We start from the raw sequence: 23,156 nt of genomic DNA on the forward strand, positions 1-23,156 counted from the left end.
AATTAACAGAAAGCCTTCTGAATCCCCCCCCCTCATTTGTTAACAGCAAAAATAAAAATAAACCTTGCTATATTATGGCTGTCTAGGATATATCAGAGTAATAGCCCTCTTCTCAGCGCTACACGTGGGATGATGAAGAGCTGCTATCAAGCTCAAACAAATAGCTTGAACAATTGTTTGTTTCCATGTGAGGTGCCATCTTGTGGTGAAATACTGTCTAGGCCAAACTCTTCCTGTTCCACATACAAGGCTGGGAAGAAGACAATATTCAGAAAGGAACACGTGTTCGTTCTGCTCGCTCTGAAATGTGTCCTCTTGGGTTGTTGTTGTTGCTGCTGCTGCTGCTGCTTTTTCTTTTTGGTGTGTGTGCGGGGGGCGGGGGGTGGAGTAGCAGATGGTTTTCCTTAGTATAACTTTTCTGCGTGTTTTGTGCGTATATCTATGCATATATGAACTGCTTCTGTTTAAACATGGGTTGCAGAGATCGATACACTTGTAATAAATACCGGATTAAAATGCTGAAGCTTTCCTTTTAAAAAAATTAAAACTTTGTTCTTCTATTTGGTTTCTTCTTCTCTGCATTGTTGTTTTGTTTTTAACTGCTCTCTTATTTTGCCAAGAGAACTATTCATTTTCTTCTCGGTTAGCATAAATGCCTGCTTCCCACCGCAGAGCCAGGGCACTCTTCCTGCGGTTGACTCTCGTAGCCTCAAGGACCTGAGGGGGGGGGGGAAGAGAGCGAGAGAATAGTTTATTCGGTTACCAATCTCAAATTCTCCTGAAAAGGGCAGCCACTGAACAGTTCTGTGCACTTAAAAAGTTTGCATCAGTAGAGCCTGGTTAACTTGAAAGACATATCCACCTTGCAGCATTCTGCATTTCTTACTCCCTGGGATGAAAAAAGCATGTCAGCACAGCTACAGGCTAAAACGTTTAAATTTAAGCACGTCAATGGAAAAGCCAACATGCAAGGTAGAGCACAGCAACATTGGGATGAACTGCAATTTCATTGTGAAACAACACAAGCAGTGGCGGGCACAAGGCATTTTGCTGCCTGAGGTGGAACAGCAAATGTCACCCTCGCCCACCGCCGATCCCGTATCAAGTTATTTTGGCACCTGAGACAGAACAGCTAACAAATGCCTCTCTCCTTCCCCGGCTGTAAAAGGCAATAATAATATATTTAAGTAACTTAAAAATTGGCTCCCCTTTCCTGACACTCGAAAAAAAGCTGCCTGAGGTCTGCAGCTCATTTTGCCTAATGGTAGGGCTGTGGCAGCGTCAGGCTCAAAGAGGAACCCAGAGTTGCCATGGCCTTAATATACAATGAATGCACTTCATCCGCAGATGATCAAAGCCCAAGACTAAGAACAGCAGAAGGCTTTTCTCTCCCCTGTTCCATCTGTGACTTTACAAAGCCTTTTGGAAATACTCGATCAGGTCTTAATCATGCTCAATTTTTTTTGATGATCACAGTTGCTTTTGTTTTTAAACCATGAAACGAACTTCTGAGGCTGGGACAAAAAAGCAAGCAAGCATTGCGTCTACACACTTTAGAGGAGAGCTGAGCTGTTTGCAGATGGGCACCTACCAGCATAACTAATTATTCTTCTTCTGCTGCAAGCTAAAGCTGACTTGCAATTGACCTTCCATGCTATTTGGGGGATGCTGTACTTTTTCTCTGTGTACAACTATGTTCCATCCATGCCAATGGGTGTGCAATATCGGCTGTGGCTGGAAAGTGGGAGGTCCAATTCACTTGAGTGGCCATTAAAAAAGAATACTGCAAGAGACTTTAATTTTTTTATTTTTTTTTAAAAATTAACTACTGTACTGCCCAAATACTACTTTACTGAAACGTGATGGTAAGTGAGACTGGCAATGTTTAATTGCAGGGGTGTGTGGGAGTTCTTAACACGTCTCCATTTGTTTATATGGGAAAGGAAAAGGCTGTATCTCTAAAAATGATGGTTGGTGGGACCAAAACTCACCATCCAGCAAGGAACTGCTTGTACCAAAGGTCCTCGCTGGTTTGTGGGTCTTTAACCCCGTTTGCCATTTTCAGTGGCACAGCCTCCTGGCACCCAGTGGGTACGAATGAATGATGGCATCATGGGGATGCCCCATGGGAAGTGAGGGGGTAAGGGGCATGGCAATGCTATGCTAGTGTGGGAGGAGTGCTATTTGCCAGTAGTGATGTATGGAAGTGAGAGCTGGACCATAAAGAAGGCTGATCGCCGAAGAATTTATGCTTTTGAATTATGGTGCTGGAGGAGACTCTTGAGAGTCCCATGGACTGCAAGAAGATCAAACCTATCCATTCTTAAGGAAATCAGCCCTGAGTGCTCCCTGGAAGGACAGATCGTGAAGCTGAGGCTCCAATACTTTGGCCACCTCATGAGAAGAGAAGACTCCCTGGAAAAGACCCTGAGAGCACAAGGAGAAGGGGACGACAGAGGACAAGATGGTTGGACAGTGTTCTCGAAGCTACAAACATGAGTCTGACCAAACTGTGGGAGGCAGTGGAAGACAGGAATGCCTGGCGTGCTCTGGTCCACGGGGTCACGAAGAGTCGGACACGACTAAACGACTAAACAACAACAACAATGAGGAGTGCTAAGAAGTTGGAAAGTTCTGGCTTAAAAGCTATTTTGACCCAGAAAATCACTTGGAGGCCTTAGGTAAGCTACTATTTCTTCAGTCTCAGCCCTGGCTCCATTTGTAATACGGGGGCAGGGGGAACCCACTGACCTATTTCACAGAGTAGTTGTGAAGGTTACTGAGTCAGTACCTAAAGTCCTTTAAACAGTTCAGAGCGCCATATAAGTTGTTAAGTACTATCGTGGTCTAAACATTGGCTGGATGGAAACAGGCACTTGCCTTTTTGTCTCTGGAAGTTTCATTTTAAACTCCGGTAGTCTCTCATTCCTATTATCAGGCCATTCGCTTTAGCCAGCAACAAAGCAGAAAAGAGTTGGCTGGAGCCCACGGGATCCCAAGATATGAAAACAGGTAAAAACGAGAACGAGGGATGTTGCCTGTAATAGCTTTGTTATAAATGTTACACACCCCTGAGACACAACACCCTGGCATTTTCTTGGGAATTTCCTGCGAGGAAAGTTCTCTAGGGCTGCTTATTGTATTGAGAACAGCTTTTTAAAAACAGGAGACCGACAATGCTTTTCAAGATTGCAGTTCTTAAAAACGGAACTTAATCTGGGCGAACGTTTGCAGGATTGCACTGTTAGTATCTTAAAAGGTGGTTGACCGTGTGGTGTGATGCTCTCCGGTCAAGCAATAAACCTGGCAAAATCTCGCTGAAATCGCACGAGCATGTGCGACCTTGCCAGAAACTGGTGTGACCTCATCCAGAATTGGCGCTGGTGCTGACGCCAATTTCCATTTGCCTCATGCAGCGAAATGGGATGTGTTGCCCCCAGTGTGTGTGTGTGTGGGAGAATAAATTTTTAAAGTGGAGGAATGCATTTCCCCCCTTTCCCCCCCTAAAAACAATTTGCAATGCTAAGCTGGGAAAGCTATGAAATCATACGATTTGGAAAACAAACTTTTTTTGGCTCATTGTACCTAAGTGAACTTTGGGTTTCTCATTGAGTGTGTCATGTAGAGGAAGTTGCGGCCAAACACAGCTTCCAGGCAAAGGGACCTGCATAATAGGTGTGCTTGTAGACATGTTGCTGTCACACATTAGATATTTCATGGCATGCTTAAAAGCATCTAGGTTGTGAACCTTGAGCATAATGACATTATTTTGACATGAAGCTGTCAAAATAAAACCATTTGGTCTAACTAATTACACTTGAGTAATGGAAGTTTTATCGCCTGTTGAATAGATTGTTCTGCCCTTTGAAGAAGACTCAGATGCATCCTTTTAGTAACATTTATAGCTTGTGGCTAGAAGACTCAATAGAATTGTTGCGTTGTAACGGGACGCAATGGAATGGTCACCTAGTCCAACCCTCACCCAGCAATGCACAAATCTTTTGTTCAACATGGGGCTCAAACCCACAACCCTGAGATTAAGAGTCTCATGCTCTACCAACTGAGCTATCTTCTACATATGTTGCAATGCAGTCCAGCCACAGTTAAGCAATGAATGAAATCCCATTCATTTCAGAAGTAAATGCATGCATTTAATATCTTCCATTACAATCAATGGTGCTTACATCTGGCTGAATTGTGCTTATGTGTTGTTGTTGTTTTTACATTTTCAAAATGCTGCATTTAGCAAAAGAATACTACTGTTTACTATATGTGATAAGCTCTAAAATTAATGCAAATAACTATAAGGTACAATTAAAAATTCAACAGCAAGCAGAAATGTTTCTGAGAGGGAGGGCCATAACTCTGTTGCATAATTATCTGCTTTGCATGCAGAAAGAACATGTTCAAGCCCTGTCATCTCCAGGCAGGGCTGTGAGAGACATCTGTTGGAAACCCTGAAAGAGCCACTGATATCCCCAAACTCGGCCCTCCATATGTTTTGGGACTACAATTCCCATCATCCCTGACCACTGGTCCTGTTAGCTAGGGATGATGGGAGTTGTTGTCCCAAAACATCTAGACAATACTGAGTGAGATGGTCTGACTCCATATAAGTCAGCTTCCTCTGTTCTTGATCCCTGCTGCTCATAACCTGTTCAGTGAACAAATGAGAAGGTTCAGCGGTTCGAATCCCCACGACGGGGTGAGCTCCCATTGCTTGGTCCCTGCTACTGCCAACCTAGCAGTTTGAAAGCACATCAAAGTGCAAGTAGATAAATAGGTACCGCTCCGGTGGGAAGGTAAATGGTGTTTCTGTATGCTGCTTTGGTTCGCCAGAAGTGGCTTAGTCATGCTGGCCACATGACCTGGAAGCTGTACGCCGGCTCCCTCAGCCAATAAAGCAAAATAAAGCCGCAACCCCAGAGTCGTTCGCGACTGGACCTAAAGGCCAGGGGTCCCTTTACCCTTTACCATTTTTACTGGCCATAAATTCATATTTGTGCCGTGCCCTGCAGTTTGCTTCCGCAAAGGAAAGAACGAGATAGCAGAAGAATATAGCTCAAACAAACTGCAAAAGGTTGTTTTTTTCAAGTCTGTTGCCTGGCGGCAGTATGGAGACAATGCAGATGAACCCTGGTGGTGGAAAAAAACAAAACGTACACCCCCACCACCCAAGCAAAGCAGCCCAACAGGTTATGAAAAATAAAAATATGGAATTTGACATTTGAGGCCCGATTAAAAAGTCGTTTGTCATTATACCTTTTCTGAGGTTTAGGGGATTCCGATTTGAAGAAATGCTGCAAACTTAATCCATCTAATTTAGGTTGGGGCAGAGGCTTATAGGCTTTTCCACCAAACTCCACTGGAAAGTTCAGGCTCCCCCCCCCCCAGACCTCTGCCCTTCCATTGCCCACATATACATGAAGTCTACAAGAGTTCTTGTAGTAAATCACAGAGAAGAAATGCACCTACACAATCTTAAAAACTCATGAGTTAGCAATGCAACATTTCAGTTTCAGAACTGAAGAGTTGCTACTCCTGCTGATAACTTTTGAGAGTAGAGAGGTACCAGACCTGGTGATGCTGAGCTTTGTCCAAAAGTGGTGCTCAGCCCTACCTCCTTCATTTCTATGGGTTGCCAGGATGCTATGTAAGTGAAGTGCAAAAATCTTCTGCTTGAGCCACACTGCTTGCCCTTTAAGGACAGCTACGTTGCAATAAGGGCTGGGCAGCCATTAGTAATTTTAATAATAATAATAATAATAATAATAATAATAATTTACACCCTGCCCATCTGGCTGGGTTTCCTTAGCCCAGTGGTTCTCAACCTGTGGCTCCCCAGATGCTGTTGGACTACAACTCCCATCATCCCTAAGCTCTGGCCTTGCTAGCTAGGGGTGATGGGAGTGGTAGTTCAACAACATCTGGGGACCCACAGGTTGAGAAAGGCTGCTTAGCCACTCTGGGTGGCTATCATTAGCATGGCAGCATCAGTGATTGCTACGACACTGTGGTAGGAATGCGATTAAGTTCAAGCACTATCGCAATGACAACACTGGAGCTGAAAACACTTTAATTACTTCTCTGGATGGTGCACATGGGGCTGTAAATCTAGTGCACAGTTTACAGACACCCCCCTCACTTTAAATTGGGGGAATCAAGGCAGTGCCCTCCAGCTGTTGTGGTCTACAGCTTCCAACAGCGCCAGCCAATATGACAACCAAATAGCCAGGAATGACAGTAATTGTAGTTCAGAGCATAAGGAGGGCATCACTCTTGACCACTCCCCACATTAAGTCATGAGGATGAACACCACACGACTGCAGTCATAGTCATAATTCAAATATTGTGATCTGAATCTTGAAAGTGGTCCTATGTTCTTCTTGCCCCACTGTAAACAGAATCCCAAAACTGAGGCTAGGTACTAGTTGCCATCATCGTTTACAGCAGACATGGGAAACCTGTGGCCCTGCAGAGGTTGTTAAGACTAAAACTCCCATCGTTCCTGACCACTGGCCATGCTGGCTGGGATTGATGGAAGTCTGAGTCCAAGTATCTGGAGCGCCTCAGGTCCCTAATGCCTGGTTTAGGGGCAGTTATACCTGGGAACCAGCTGCACTTCCCATCACACATTTTGTTCAAATTCATTGCCTAGTCCCCAAAAAAGGAGGGAAAAAGAAAATAAATTTAAGGCCTAGTTGGGTGAAAATTATCGGTGTGGTGGAACGGTATTTTGGACAAAACAAAGGCCTTCATCTTTCAAGCCATCACTTCAGTGGTTATGCAAACAGCAATGGAAAGCAAACTGCAGCAGCATGCATTTGAAATCCTCATGCAAAAATAAAAAAAAGATGTTAAGCAAAGGCAAGTGCTTGAAAAGTACCTCAGAGGTAACCTTGTTAGACAGTAATTTACAGGTGTACTGCCAGAAAAGGAAAAGACCATCATTAGTTCATAAAGAAAAGACAGAGAGAGTTCATATTAAACTGAGAAATGGCATCTATCTCACAGTTCAGCTAAATTAGCTTTACAGTGCAATCCTATTCATGTCTACTCAGATGTAAATCCAACTGAGTTAAGTGGTGCTTACACCCTGGTAAGTATAGATAGGATTGCAGCCTGGATTGTTACCAACCCCCCCCCCAACCCCAACCTAAAAAATAATCCTGCTTAGACAAACAAAATAGTAGCCAATTTAAGAATAAAAACAAAACAAGGAAGCTGTTTGTCAGTCACCACTGCTTTAACCATTTTGGCAATCTAAATGATGAATTCTGGTACAATTAAATTTATTATTTTACTCTATTCATTATTTGAAAGAATAATAACAGTAGTAGTAGTAGTAGTAGTAGTAATAATAATATGCCTTGTACCATTTTATCTGATTCCTCCAGAAAAGGCAAGCAGAGAAAGGAAGAGTTCTCTTCCCTTTAGCTATGGAAGTGTTTCAAATGTCCAGTAAGTGCTTTGCATCCAGTTGGTGCTAAACATATTCTTGGTCTTGCTAATTGTGCCACAGCTGTTATTTCTAACTTAACAGCACATATAAACAGGAGGTCTGGGGGATGGACATGGCCCAGGAAAGACACATGCATCGGCACATGAGCTCCCACCTCTCAGGTGCGTCTCAAAATCTGCTTCTCATGAAGCATTTAGATTCACCAGTCCCACTAACCTCCATGAGGAGCACATTTGTGAAGCTCCCTGTGCCAGGGCAGCTATTGATTTTGTACTCACTAGACTTCAGTTGACACTGTTCAGGAAATTCACTGTCATTCTGCCAACATAAAAAGCCAACTTCCTACAAGTAACAAATCATCAGTGCCTGCACAAGGCAAGGAACATGCAGCAAAACCCTCCACAGAGTTTAACTGCTGCTCAAGTATAAAGAACAGAAGCACGGATTGCGTGCAGGAAAATTTTAAGGTCAACAATGGCTCTGCTGCAGTTTTCGACTCGAGCTTTCAAGCAAAATGCCATCTCTATGGAATTTTGCCTTGAACTTAACACTGGGTGTGGCACAAGCTGTGATGATAAAACAGGAGGGTTGTTTGGGAGGAGGTAAACAGACAATATTTGTGCTGTAGTTATGTTGCTCACGGCAGGGTCTCGTAGCTTTGTGCCTCAGCCCCAAGCGCCCCACTGATTTCACAGGAACATCTAAGCGAGAAGATCCGTCTGCATCTAAGTATGGCATTTTAGCTCCACAGTGGGGTCACGAGGACAGTGGAGAACACAGTGTTACTGCTAGGACCCCCTTCTGCCCTGCACAAAAGTACACGATCGTGGGGGGTGGGGGGTCAGCCATATTCAATGTGCACTCCTCATCTCTGAGAGGGAGAGAAAGGAAAAGGGTTCCTTGCGGACATGCTGCAAGGTATGGTTAAAGGACCACATAAATTCATACTTGATCCTACAGCCGTAGGAGATGGCTTTGATTAAGAGCAACGTCCAATAACCTTGGCAAGTTTTTCAGGTATCAGTGTTATCACTGCTTTTTCTTTATAAAAGCTCCCAACAAAAGGGCACCGTTTAAAAAGACCCTTTTCAGAACGGAACCCTTAATAAGTGTGCCTGAATCTGGCCCTGCACATTGCCTTCTTGTGCTGAATTCTGGAAAGGTGATCTAGAAAAGTTTTAGAAACTTGTTAATTTTTATTTTTTTAAAAACCCTACTGGCTGCAAAAAAGGGGGGCATTGGGGGCAGAGGAAACAGAATATGCTTACGCTGCTCTCATCCATCCTCTCCCGCCTCTTGGTTTTGTGACTTTCATAATCTTCCATAAGAGTCTGCATCAGGTTCTTGGGTCTTTGGGATCCTCCCGATTCGTCTGATGCTGAGTCGGAATGCGAGGGGGGGCCTTCAGCGGTTGGGGATGGAGGTGGCTTGATCTTCTCTATTTTACCTGCAAAGACCCAATCAGAATTTCCTTCTCTAGGTAACAGACTCGCAAGCAAGATTCTGGAAAAAAAAAAATCCCCCAAACAACACCACCATACTTCCAAAAGGAAAGAGAGCTGAAATTAAGCATGGGCTGAAGAGATAATTACTGAGTCAAGGTAGTTTGCTCTCATGGAGAAAGAAGGGCCAGGACAGAATTTTTGCATTCAGATTCTCAAGCTTTTTTTTTTATTTAAGAAAAGTTTCTGTGAATCTTGACAGACGCTTACGGTAGTTTAGATCAGAGGTAGGGCTGCCTTTGGAGTTGGTTATGGTATATAGGCCTTCACTCCTGCCTTCCTCTCAAGTACTGTGCTACTGTTCCAATGCACTTTCATATACAGTGGAACCTCGGTTTTTGAACTTTATCTGTTCTGGAAGACTGTTTGACATCCGAAAACCGAGGATGAAGGAGCAGGCTGCAAAGTCAATGGGGAAAATGGAAAAATGCACCTTGGAAGCTGTTCGACTTCTGAAGCACGTTTGGAAACGGAAGCAATTATTTCTGAGTTTTAGGTGTTTGGGTTCTGAATTGTTCGGCTTCCAAGAAACTCGACAACTGAGGTTTGACTGTACAATGGAACCTTGGTTCTCGAACGGCTTAGTTGATGAACAAATCGGGTCCTGAACACCAAAAACACAGAAGTAAGTGTTCTGGTTTTTGAACGTTTTTCGGAAGCTGAACCTTCCATGTGGCTGTTGGCTATTGTTTCCGGGATGCCTGCACCAATCGGAAGCTGCGCCTTCGTTTTTGAATGTTTTGGGAGACAAACAGACTTCCGGAATGGATTAAGTTTGAGAACCAAGGTTCCACTGTATACCAGAGTGCACTGGACTCTGCACTAGATGTTGCCCTCTCAATCAATGGATTTGGCATGCCTGCCTGGAAAGTCAGCTACCACTGCTATAACCTAGGAAATACCAGTCACAGTAAAGTCTAATGTACACAGCCACAAATGGATAGAAGTGAAGTTCCGCCAGCGTGGTTGAACAAATTTAAACGCCACAACAAAATTTGCTGATCGTATCACAGCAGGAGATACGCCACTACAGTATTTTCACTGCTCTAAAAATGATGGATTGTTGTGGATTTATGCTTCCTGGAAAGGACACTGAATGTGCTTTTTTTTGTTTTTGCATTTGAGCGTATAATAACTGCTTGCTAGGTTCATTGGCTTCAGTGTAGGGGAGGCCAAGTTTGCTAGCAAGGTTTATTTGCCTTATGTTGTTTATATGCAAGGCTAAATTGCAAAAAAATACAATGTATTTAAAACAACATGCTACTACTCTTTAAATAGTAATTTGAGATGCGGGTATATCTGAGGAGTGGATTCTAACAGAAGAGGAAGGGAACGACTCTTCCCAATATGGTGCCCCTATTGCCTTGGTCATCAGCTTTTGCATCAGTGGTGGGAAACCTGTGACCTTCTAGATCTTATTGTACTCCAGCTCCTATCACCACTGGTCTGCAGCTGATAAACGAGTTTAGAGTCCAACATGATTAGTAGTTCACATGGTCAAAAAGGGATAAAAGAGTTTGGATTTGATATCCCGCCTTTCACTCCCTTTGAGGAGTCTCAAAGCGGCAAACATTCTCCTTTCTCTTCCTCCCGCACAACAAACACTCTGTGAGGTGAGTGGGGCTGAGAGACTTCAAAGAAGTGTGACTGGCCCAAGGTCACCCAGCAGCTGCATGTGGAGGAGCGGAGACGCGAACTACCGCGCTTAACCACTACACCACACTACACTACACCACACTGGCTCAAGCTTCCATTACATTTCCCTGAAGTTAACAGCAGACATCTGTCTGTCTGTCTGTCTATCTATCTATCTATCTATCTATCTATCTATCTATCTATCATCTATCTATCTATCTATCTATCTATCTATCTATCATCTATCTATCATCTATCTATATCTATCTATATCTATCTATCTATCTATCATCTATCTATCTATCTATCTATCTATCTATCTATCTATCTATCTATCATCTATCTATCTATCTATCTATCATCTATCTATCTATCTATCTATCTATCTATCTATCTATCTATCTATCATCTATCTATCTATCTATCATCTATCTATCTATCTATCTATCTATCTATCTATCATCTATCTATCTATCTATCTATCTATCTATCTATCTATCTATCATCTATCTATCTATCTATCTATCTATCTATCTATCTATCTATCATCTATCTATCATCTATCTATCTATCTATCTATCTATCATCTATCTATCTATCTATCATCTATCTATCAATCAATCTATCTATCATCTATCTATCATCTATCTATCTATCTATCTATCTATCTATCTATCTATCTACCTGAATAGGTTAACAAATTATCCAGGCTACATTTTCCTCATCTCTATGCACCCAACGTACACAAAAATCTTAAGAGAAGCTCATCCAATGAGCCAGAATGACTATGGCCACTAGAGGTCAGGGACAGAGCAGAAACAGAGAAATATCTGCTTAGAATGAACAGTCAGTTTAAGAAAGAAGTGAACATCAACATGACTTACAGCTGAGGTTCATTGCTTTTATTTACCACAATGGGAAGAGCTCAGCTACATTGATATAAGGTTTCAGATAATCTGGATGGAACTAGCAAACACCATGGTTTTAACGAAATGCAGCCTTGAATTACACAGGAGACCCAGCGTACTTATTTTTGAGTTTGTAGATCGGATATAGAGAGCCTACAGATGTTGATGAACTCCCATCACCCCTGGCAAGCATGACCAACAGCCAGGGATGATGGGAGTTGTAGTTTTGCAACATCTGGAGGGACAAAGATTCCCCACCCCTGCTACAGATTTTTGAAATTTTGCTACCAGAAGAACTGCAAATGTCATCTCCTCCCTCCCCCCACCCCACCAAAACAAACAAAGCAAGCATTTCTACTATGGTACTCAAAGTCCATGCTTTGTTTCCCCCTCCAACTGAAATTAACCAAATTTTGAAGTGGATTGTCTCCATTGAGACTAGGATAAAAATAGCAATAAAGGTGTATATCACATTGGCAAAAATATGCAGAGATCAACCACTGGAGGACACCTAGTTCTTGCTAATTGCTGGGATTCTTGGAGAACAGAAGAAGTCTAGCTTTGGTGTTGCATGGTGAGGGAAACCTGTGGCCCCCAGATGTTTCTGGGGTACAGCTCCCATAAGCTCTGACCATCAACCATACCGTCTAGGATTTCTAAGACTCCTACAACCACTGGAAGGGCCCATCTGTACTGTACTTTTGCACAGTACTATCATGATCCACTGATAGGCATTATCCTTAAAAAGCAAGAATACGTAATTAGAATGTCTTGACTGTCTAGGCAGAAACAAATCTGCATTTAAGTGGTCCACAGTATGCAACTCTTGCTGAAGGTATTAAGAAACACTGCAGTGGATCAGACCAGGGTCTGCTTAGACCAGTATTCTCTGCAAGAATCCCAGCAAACAGAGGGCTGTGCATGGTTTACTAACGCCCTGAAATCCACCTTGCGATCACCTCTGTGGCAAAGAAAGATGCACGCAAGGGAGAAGTGAACTCGTTCGCATCACTTTGCATACCAAAATAACCTAGCAAGAATGGAATTTCAGCTGCAGAAAAATAATGTTGAGCTATGGTCGAATGAGCTGGTTTGTTCAATGCACACCTAAGTTACTTGGCAAAATAATGAGAATCTTTTCCTTGTCCCCTTAAGACCCTTCTGGGAATTCACCTTCCACTTGCATCCTTTGATCTCTGATCTATTGGGATGGAGAATGGCAGTCCCAGGGGCCTCAGGACTCTCCCCAGTCAATTAATTAATTTATAGTACAACAGATGTCTACTGGGAAGTATTCATGCTTGACTTCAGTGGGGCTTTCCTCCAGGTAAAATGGGTGTATAGGATTTGCAGCCTTAGATGTATGGACACATGGGGGGTGAGCTGAAGCCGAAGCGAAAACGGCAACCTGCTTTCTGTCTTTGTGAAGCAACTGTTTATTCATGAACACTAATAGGGGTCATAAATGGAGGCTTGGGGAAAGCTACAGCTGCCATGAGGCATCAGTCATTTCCTGTTAGGAATTTCCTGGTGTTCACAGATGAGACATCTGGTACACATGGATGGTTTCGTCTCTCACTGAAAGCTGCACAATGCCCTGAGTGTAACAAAAGAATACAGGGTAGCAAATTCTTCCTAAGCTCAGTTATATCTGTGAAGAAAATAATACCAAGATCAGAGAAAGCAGCAAAGGCGTGTTATGTGGTTAGCTGGAGGGTGCGAACTCTATAGACACTGTAAAATGTAGTCCAATAAGAGCAAGGCACTAAAAGCAGCAAAGAACTGAAAATGAAATAAGGGCTTATCTGGTTTTCTGTAGAAAATTATACTAAAATAGTCAACGTGTTTGAGCTGGAAGTTGTAGTAGTTCAAGCTGCACCTGAAGAAGTGTCACGAGAGTCCATGAAAATATCTTTCAATACATTTGCCAGCCTTTAGATGCCAAAAGCGCTTGGTTATTATTACAGTGTAATGCACTTGATAACTTCTTCTAGACATTAACTATTCTAAAATAATTATAAATCCCATCCTGAAAGCAATAATAGACGCACACAAAAAGAACAATAATTTCTAGTGATTCACAATAATAAGCTTGTACCTTATTGTCCCAGTGCATAACAAAGGCAATTTTACATCAAAACTTCTATTACTTTGTGTCTCTTCTTGGTGTTTCACAATATCAGTAAATTTTAGAATATATGCTACATCCAAAATTATTAGTATCCAGTTTCTCAGTGTTGGGTTACCTCTCTGCTTCCAGCAAGTTTTTTTAAAACATGGCCAGCATGACATTTAAATCAAGCCTGTGAACGACTATGGACTCAGCTACAATAGTAAAAAAAACCCAACAATTTGAATGCACTATAAACATGCAACACCAGATGGTGACAGAGAGCAGGAAATTTTATACGTGATTTCCCATAGGGATTTTTTCTTTGATTATAACAATCTAATTTTTGACTTATTTATAGCGTTTTTTCCCTGTGTCACACAGAACTTCTAAGGAATGCTACAGAGGGAGGATAAAAGCACTACATACGGAGGTATAACCACCAATATATACATTACTTTTCTGTTCATTTCACTCTTGCATTCATCCTATTTGGGTTTGTCTTTCTAACCAACCTGTATATTTCCCCAGAACCTTCACTGTTCTCTAAATAAGGATGAATCCAGGTTTACCTCCCTTTCAACTGTATCTCACATTTCACCAGCATTTTACTAGCATCTAGGTTTCCTGCAAATTGCAAAATAAAACAAAACAATCCTTCCCTGACCTACATAATCTGTGCAGTTCACCACATTCTTGAAACCTGAAAATATGACTGAGCAGCAAATTCCATTCCCAACTAGCAAAGAGATGTATGAGGCTTTATAGTTAGCCATTTGCCAGGGTAAAAAAAAAAGATGATTTATTCACCTTTTTTGTTTCTTGCAAAGTTGTGAAATAGAGTGAGAATATTTATTAGCTTAAAGGAATAATGCAAGCCAGGGCCGGATTTAGGTCCGATGAGGCCCTAACCTACTGAAGGTAATGGGGCCCTTTATATGTCCAGTTGCCTTTTGTCAACAATAAATTGTCACTGGTTTTTTTGTGTTGAATATATGCTATATGGTAATTTATGGACCTAATAGGTATCTAAAGCTATTTGCACATAATGAAATATGTATTTTATTGAAGTAATTTTTGAACTTAACTTATATTTTGGAAATGTACATCCAGTTTTTGTTCCCTTTAAATTTTGGGGGGCCCCCCAAGAGAGTGGGGCCCTAAACTATAGCTTGTTTAGCTTATATGTCATACCGGCACGGATTCAAGCACATGTTTGGAAATGCTATTGAAGATGGATCTAGCAGTCTTCCCAAAGTTGCTGACACTGAAATGTAGCCAGCCAGCTTGCCCACTTTTAATCAGGTTTGTTCTCAAAGCAGAAGCTCGCAGTTCCAATTTCTGGAGGTTCCTTAAAGTTGACATCTTACAACAGATGACATTAAGGTCAGGAGTGAATGCCACATGGAAAAAATAACTTTGAAGACACACCCACTCCTTTGTAGCCTATTTCCTTCCCCTCTATCATTTGATCTACATTGTACACTATTGTTCTACATCTACATCATTTATCTTTTCTAGGAAGTAGCACAGATAGTTATTAGATCTACTGATATCAATAGGAAAGTTACGCCCATGCTTTCCACCCCCTACTGGAATCAAAGTAAACAAAAGTACCCAAAATTATCGGGATGGTGAACCACCACTTATTTACATTTCAAAAGCAGATGGCAATGATGTAAAGTGCTTTTCCCATATGCACCTTCCCATGCCATAATATATTCAGTTGAGGCTCTTCTTGCAGTTCCATCATTCATACAGGCAAGATATACAGCAGTACGCAACAGACTCTCTAGAATTCCCATTCCTGGGGAATGCAGAGAGATTCCCCCACCCCGCTGCATAATTAGCCTACCCCCTGCCATAAGATGCAGTGGGAGACTTCAAAAAACAAAAGCAAATGCAGTGATCTATCAATGGCAACTAGCCATGATCACTCAACAGAATGGCAGGATCAGGGCCAGATGATGAAGACAAACAAATAAGGAGGGGGAAATAACGCCATGTTCTGTCATGTGCACCCTGGAGGCACCTGGATGCCATTTTTGCTAACAGGATGCAGGGAAGAGGTGGGACCCTTGGTCTGATCCAGCAAAGCTTGCCATGCTAGAGGAGTTCTTCGTCAGGGTGAAAGTTTGCAACCAAACAGAAAGGCTGTAGTCTGAGAGCAACCAGTCTCCACCAGCAATGGCCAATTTGCTGCCCCAACCCAGATGTTGGAGGACTACAATCCTCATCATACATGGCCATTCTGGCTGGAGCTGACGGGAACTGGAGTCCAGTAACAAACACATCAAGGGTACCACACTGGCTGTCACGGGTCTGCATCTATTTTGCTGATTAAGGAAAAAGTTAGGCTCTTACCTGGTGCAGTTCTGTAAGACACAGTTCTGGTGGGTAGAGGAGGCGCACTCTTTGCAACAGGGCTGCGTGCCAGCTGCATATCCTGCCTTTGTCTTTTCAGTTCTTCCTCTCTTTCTTGGGCTGCTCGGATTTCTTCTTCTATCATAGACAAAGTCCTCTGCTTTTTTGACCTTAGTTTGAAAGGCCCTACTGTCACCTCCGCTTCTTGCATAGCCAGAATGGAAGCCGTGCTCCTTAGCTCAGCGGCTTCTGAATACTTGCTGAAATAGCTGACTTCTGGCTTGGTTTCCTCCACAGTGACTGGTCTGGTGGTGTGAGCAACAGGAGATGGCTGTGGAACTTGCTTTTCCCTGAGTACAGAGTCTTGAGCTGCAGAAGTCTTTGGTGCTGAATCTCGCTTTTCTTGCACAGGAGAGGACACCTGAGGTGGCTGAAATGTTGGATTGTGCCGTTTCTCTGAGCATGGTGCCTTGACCACCTCCTCCTCCTGTTCCTTGACCTGGAGGTTCTTTTGCTCTGCAGCGGATTGCTTAAAACCTGCTTTGTCAGCCTGCTCAGCTATGGCTTGCTGAATGGCGTTTTGGACCAGTAGGCCAGCCTGGTATTCCAACTGCTCATCAATGAGCATGGAGTCAAGTAACGGTGAAGATGGAGAATAAAAGCCGTGGTCGCTAAGTGACTTGAAAATACCGTCTCCTCGACAGTCGGAAGGAGTGTTAGCCTGAGGGGTCTGGGGCAAGGAGAAATCGGTGAGCGAATTTTCTTGAAGGGCATTCATTGTCTCGTTGGAGGCACCACTGTCACTTATATTGTCCATGCTGAAGTCATTGGAAAGTGTTTCCAAAACGGTTGTATCCTGAGATCTCACTGACAATTCATCCAGCCCAGAGTCCAGTTCCTCTGGAGGGGAAGACACATTGACTGACCTCGAGAACTGATCTAAGGTGCCCTGCTCATCATCTCTCACCACTGTAAAGACTGCCTTTGCACTCATGAACTCGCCATCATCTGACCATCCCTTTGTAGAATGGCCATGTTTTGTGGCATCACTGTATGGAGAGACTCTCACCGAGTCACCAGAGATGTTCTGAACGCTATTGTCATCTAAGATGCAAGACACCTTCTCAGCTTTTACAACAGTAATATCGTTGTTACCAACTAGCAAAGTCTGCCCACACGGAGAGACAGGCTTTGTAACTGAGGCTGTTCGCCGGTCCATTTGAGATGGACCTATTGGTTTGTAGAAGGGTTGTATGGTGAACATTTTGGGGGTCCCTGATCTCTTGGGTGCTGCTGTTGTGTTATTTGGCGGGCCTGAATTTTCCATTAACTGGAACTGCTTCCGTGCAGCTGAAAAATCTATTTGCTCTGTGACAACATCAACCTTTTTACTGCTAGCTGGGTCAGGTGCTGCAGCAGACAAATGTGAGACATGTTTCACGGGCATTGGTGGTTGCTGCTTCTCTTTGCGTTCCTTGTATTTTTTGTGAGACTCCAAGTGTTCCTCATCTAGCTGCTCCTCCAGCGTCTTCTCCTGGGGTGGGTTCCACCACTTTGCTGCTATACCCGGGTTCTTCTTGACAGCCTGGCTTCGAATGAGCTCCCGCCGCTCTTTCTCCAGCTCCATCATTTCCTCGGAGGGCCTCACTTTACGCACTCTGTAATTCTCCCTTGGATCCTCCTCCTCAAAGAGCTTCGATGGCTTCTTGTCTTCATGAAACGCTCTCAGCTCAAACTTAGCCTCTTTCTTAATGGTGGCCAACGTCGCTTCTCCATCCTTGGAAGACCTCGAGCTTGTGGAAGAGCATGGACTCACTGGCACTTTCAGGCTGTCACAGTGTTCCTCTTGCAGGGTGCCCATGGAGTGGCCATTTGGCTTAAGCTTCCCAGGCACAACGTTTATTCCACTGTGCTCCACAACTGGAGCCGCTTGCCCGCGAACTACAATGGTGCTGCTTTCGTTGGGTGCTCTGGAATCATTAGCAAGGTGAACAGATGGACCAGAGCCATCCACAAGAATGGATGGGCTTGGCTCAGGGGAGGAGGAAGTCATCCCATTAAAGGGGTTATCAGAAGCCGAATCGCAACAGTTTGCTTCTAGCACTTCATCAAGGTACCTGATCTCTTTAGCAACCTCACTGTCCAATGATTCGTGCCTGTCTTTAAGTCCATTGTGGCTTGCAGCAGGGGAGGCGAAGTGAGCTTGGTTGTCCGCTACGCGCGCTGAAGTCCCCACTGTGATGCTTCTACGTTCGGAGGCCAGGGCTTCTATTTCCATCCTCTCTCCTTTTGCCGCATGCACACCAGCAGGGTCCAGGAAATTGGCACGATATCGGTCTGTCTCTTTTCTCAACTTGATGTCATCCTCAGAGAGTCTAGATGATTTCTAAAGAGGAAATAGAAAGGGAGGGGGAAGCAACTATGAAGTTCTGTGGAAAAATAAGATTCCTTGTAATGCAAAAAAAATGCCTAAAGCAATCATCACCTCCAGCAACCCCCCCCCCCCCCCGTAAATCATTATATGAGAACGGGAATCAAATTCTTCTAGAAAAGAAAGGGAATATGGTTTTCACATGATACAGTGGTACCTCTGGTTACAAACTTAATTCACTCCGGAGGTCCGTTCTTAAGCTGAAACCATTCTTAACCTGAGGCACGCTTTCACTAATGAGGCCTTCCGCTGCGCGCATACCTCTGGTGCGTGATTTCCGTTTGCATCCTGGGGCAAAGTTCGCAACCAGGAGCAGCTACTTCCGGGTTAGCCGAGTTTGTAACCTGAAGCATTCATAGCCAGAGATACCACTGTACATGCAAAAGGTTATAATAATTATATAGCCACACTTGAAATCCAGTAAAATATCCACCTTCATTATCTCCCACCTGCGCTCGTTATTGTTGCTACTTACTAATTGCTAGGCGCAACAGCTTGTTTTGTCACTGAGCGCCGATATGAGGGTGTTGACCAACTTAAAAACAAAGAACTGTACAACAACAGTTGACTTTTGCATTTCAATATTTCATAGCATTTTTGAGAAGCAGTGGATTAAAATGTGTTCCGCAGCTGAGGAAGAGGAAATGCACACAGTTCATTGTTTTAAAGTGACAGTGAAATGCAAGGCAACTTTTTTTTCTTATTCATTTCATTTAAAGGCATTTATAAACTGCTCATTTTTTAAAAAAAACAACAACACACCTCTAAGCAGTATACAACATTAAACCAATAAAAAAGATTAAAACAGAAATATAGCACAAAATTGTTAAAACAGCAGTATAAAAAACATATAAAAACAGAAAAACCTGTTCTTATAGATCAGGGAAAGCCTGGGCAAAATAATATGCCTCCAAATGAGACCTGAAGCACCTGATGCTTCAGGTATGGTAGAGGGAAACACACCCCATAATACAGGGACAACAACAGGAAATGCCAGTTTTCAAATCACCACCTACAACATACCATATTTTCCCATGTATAACATGCCCCCGTGTATAAGATGCCCCGTTTTGGGGGACTACAATTTAAGAAAGTTGGGGGAGATGGCCCAGAGTTGTTGAATATTTTTTTGGGGGGTGTGTGCAGATAATCACTGACACGAATGGAGAATGCTACAAAACACACCACCATCTGCAAGATCGCAGGCAGCAGCCGCCAATTGCACGCCCACTGGCCGCAACGGAAGCCAATCCACAGCAGCCCTTGACACAGCCAACAGTAACCCACCCAATTGCCACAGCAACAGCCAATCCAAAGCAGCCCTGGCCACTTACACCATTCACCCAGCCAATCGCCACAAAAAAAATCCTTCTCAGGGCTGCAACCAATTGCCTGTCCCAACTCTGCACTATCCATGTATAAGACAGAACACCCCCCCCCATTTTTAACAATCTTTTAGGGTAAAAAAAAAACCATAAAACATTAAACATTAAAAAAACCCTTCCCTATACAGGGCTGCCTTCAGATGAATTCTAAAGGTTGCATAGTAACCTATCCCCTTGGGTCAGGAGTCCCACAACTCCGAAACCCGCCAACATTTCTCCAATGAAAATAGGGATGTCACAAGGGAAAGTGGGAAATTCTGGGATCTAATCAGAAACCAGGACGGCTTCTGTAAATCCAGCAACATCCCTAGAAAATAGGGACGCTTGAAGGGTGTGCTTTAATATTTTGTAGGGTGCAGTGCCACAAAGAGAATTTCCCCAGATGATATGTGAGATCTTACAGGGCTATGGGGCAGCCTTTACAACTTGGGTTTCTGAACTTTTGCATTATAGCATGGATAAATACAATAGGCCAAAATCCACAGTGCTACTTTAGGCACACCCAAATTCTTAAACACTTTCTTTAAGCAACAGGCCTCTATCTTTCTCTATCTCTCCCACCTCAAACTCCATCACAATCACTTTTGAGCACTCATGCAAATTTCAAACGTGGTTTGCTGGGCTGCTGTTCAAGGAAGGTAAGCCCAAAGCTCCTCTGGGCAAGTGGATCAGTGGTCAAGGATGATGGGAGTTGTAGTCCAAAACCAGCTGGAGACCCAAGTTTGGGAAACCCTGATTTAGAAGATTCCTCAGAACTAGAACCTTAATTTACACTTCACAAATGAGGAAATTATTCCAGAATACAGGATAAAGGGTGGGATCTGATTGTTTCATTCTGTGAATGGAAGGGCATTGTGCAAAAGAGAGGTAATTTTCACATTCACCTTCCCCTTGTATCCTCCTCCAGACCCTGAAAACCAATTTCATGGGATTGTGGAAGGTGGTGTAAAAGTCTGCAGAGGAAGTCAGCAAAGATCATTTCCCCTTTCAGTTAACAGAGGCATTTATTAAATCAAAAGCTTTTCTGTTTATGGAAAGACTTTTTCCTTTCACATAAGGGCACAATTAGATAGAATGCATTGCAAGCACTCACCTATCTGGTCACCTGTGGTGAAAAACAAAGTCTCCAGGTGACCAAGCAGGAAAATTCTATTTATTCACTTCTCTCCTTCTTTAAGGCTACAAATGATTAAATTAAATATAGGTAGGCAGTTGGTTTAATGAAACTTTTTAATGGGCTGATAACATCAGTTTACTTATTTGAAAGACTGGTATTGAAAATGCTGCATTTTGATGTTCTGGGAAGAAATACGAGATTATCAGGATAAGCACTCAAATATAACTGAAAAATAGCACATGCTGAAAAAGAATTAATCTTTTAGTGTAAAGGTTTAGAACCCACTACAGATTTATTTACATCCTGAGGGAATTTGGCATGGCTAAGGAATTAAAAGGTTTCAAAATTAAAATGACAAGTTAGGACTGTGAACCACACTGCTGATTCACAATAGCTTCTTTATTATGAACTGCAACTTCTGTAACTATTAATAAATATGGCACAAGGTCTGAAAAACACACACTCTCTCCTTGATTTATTATGCCCCTACTAAATAGAAAGGAAGGGGTGGGGGTGGCTGGTGTTTTTTTTTAAGGCAATGAATGAAAGACCTATATGTTGAAAGTGTGCAGTAACTTGCAGAAATCAGGACATAAATTAAACATTGCTCTTTTGAAAAGTTTTATTACAAACAAAATAACAAAACTAAAAATGCGGCTTGAAATTAGAACCAAAACAAATCAAGGGAAAAACCTGCAATTGCAGAATTTGTTTGCATTTAAAATATTCAATTTGCAGTTGTCACATTCTTTGGTTTCCCCCCAGTTTAGATACTGGATGCCAAATATGGCTATGATCTAGCGCCAGTTAGCAAACTAACAGTTAAAACGGACATTACTTTTATTTCATGTTTAGCAACCATGTCTGGGATTTAATTTTATTTGTAGTGCTGAGGGAAGATTGGAGAGGTGTTGGAGAGGGGGGCGTTAACCTTCCAAGGCATGTTCCTGACAAAAATCCCCCCTCTGCAATGAACATAAGAAAAAAGCTGCATTTAGTGCAAATGGTAGCTTTTAAGGGAGGTTCCGCCTGCCACCACTTATTGCAACAGAGCAATTTTTATCAGTTTGAACGCTGCTCATATAGCTCACCTGGTAGAGCACGAGACTCTTAATCTCAGGGTTGTGGGTTTGAGCCCCACTATGAGTGAGAGAGAGGTTGAAAAGAGATTAACTTTGTGGTCCTTTCCAACTCTAGTGTTCTGTGATTTCTATAATAACGAATATATAGTCTTGCAAGATCTGAGAGTTCTGACGCTTCTACAGATACTACGACTACAAAGGACCATAAGGGGTAATTTCCCTGTATCCTTTCCTGGACATGTTGCATTACAGACAAACCTGCTTCCGTATAAACATTCAGAGTTTTGACATGTTCGCAGAGCTCCAATGACGCATCAAACATTACCTTAGCCTCTAGCCAATAAAGCTATCAGACCATTGTTTATTTAGAACTAAAACTCTCATCAGTTTGGAACTGTGATCAAGAACAGGCACACTGCAAGCTGGAAAAAATATATGCTTCCTTAGCGCTTGAACACACTGCAGCAAAGGCGAATGTGCACTGGGCTGTAACACATTACTTCTCTGAGCAAAAGAAGTGATGAATGCTATTCCCTCTGCTGCCTACTGTTTGGCCAGTAATATCACTACCTAAGGACACTAGGGAGGGATGTGGGTGGCGCTGTGGGTTAAACTACAGAGCCTAGGGCTTGCCGATCAAAAGGTCAGTGGTTCGAATCCCCGCGATGGGGTGAGCTCCTGTTGCTCGGTCCCTGCTCCTGCCAACCTAGCAGTTCGAAAGCACGTCAAAGTGCAAGTAGATAAATAGGTACCACTCTGGCAGGAAGGTAAACGGCGTTTCCGTGTGCTGCTCTGGTTTGCCAGAAGCGGCTTAGTCCTGCTGGCTACATGACGCGGAAGCTGTACACCGGCTCCCTCGGCCAATAAAGTGAGATGAGCGCCGCAACCCCAGAGTCGTCCGTGACTGGTCAGGGGTCCCTTTACCTTTACTTTTTTAAGAACACTAGATGAGATGCTTCTCAAGGTTCCTTTCCTCCCCGCAAAAAAAAACTGGATGATTTTTACGAAGGACTTCTGAGTTTGCTTATATAGACATATCAATGGACTCTGCCTGCAAGAGACCTATGGACAAGCGGAATCCAACTGGTGGTTCATACGTAGCATGGACATAGACAAGACACAGCATGTGTAGGGAGTGGCAAAGGACTTGTGGATGCACC

The 23,156-nt window shown here is 43.0% G+C and overlaps 1 protein-coding gene across 10 annotated transcripts in view; it reads right to left on the reverse strand.

Annotated features, from left to right (window-relative positions):
- Window positions 1–23,156, reverse strand: part of PALM2AKAP2 (PALM2 and AKAP2 fusion) — a 206,691-nt gene continuing 183,535 nt past the window's right edge. For 8 of the 10 annotated variants that reach the window (XM_081893799.1, XM_081893803.1, XM_081893804.1 and 5 more), the window contains 4 exons: window positions 15,982–18,367; window positions 8,731–8,909; window positions 6,887–6,925; window positions 1–717 (listed from right to left, as the gene is read on the reverse strand). In XM_081893799.1, the coding sequence (XP_081749925.1) occupies window positions 625–717; window positions 6,887–6,925; window positions 8,731–8,909; window positions 15,982–18,367 (2,697 nt within the window). In that variant the 3' untranslated portion in view covers window positions 1–624. The remainder of the gene's footprint in view (window positions 718–6,886; window positions 6,926–8,730; window positions 8,910–15,981; window positions 18,368–23,156) is intronic. The other 2 variants (XM_081893801.1, XM_081893802.1) reach the window with 2 other exon arrangements.

This window comes from Podarcis melisellensis (assembly GCF_964234715.1).
Source record: "Podarcis melisellensis genome assembly, chromosome: 17".
Lineage (NCBI taxonomy): Eukaryota > Metazoa > Chordata > Lepidosauria > Squamata > Lacertidae > Podarcis > Podarcis melisellensis.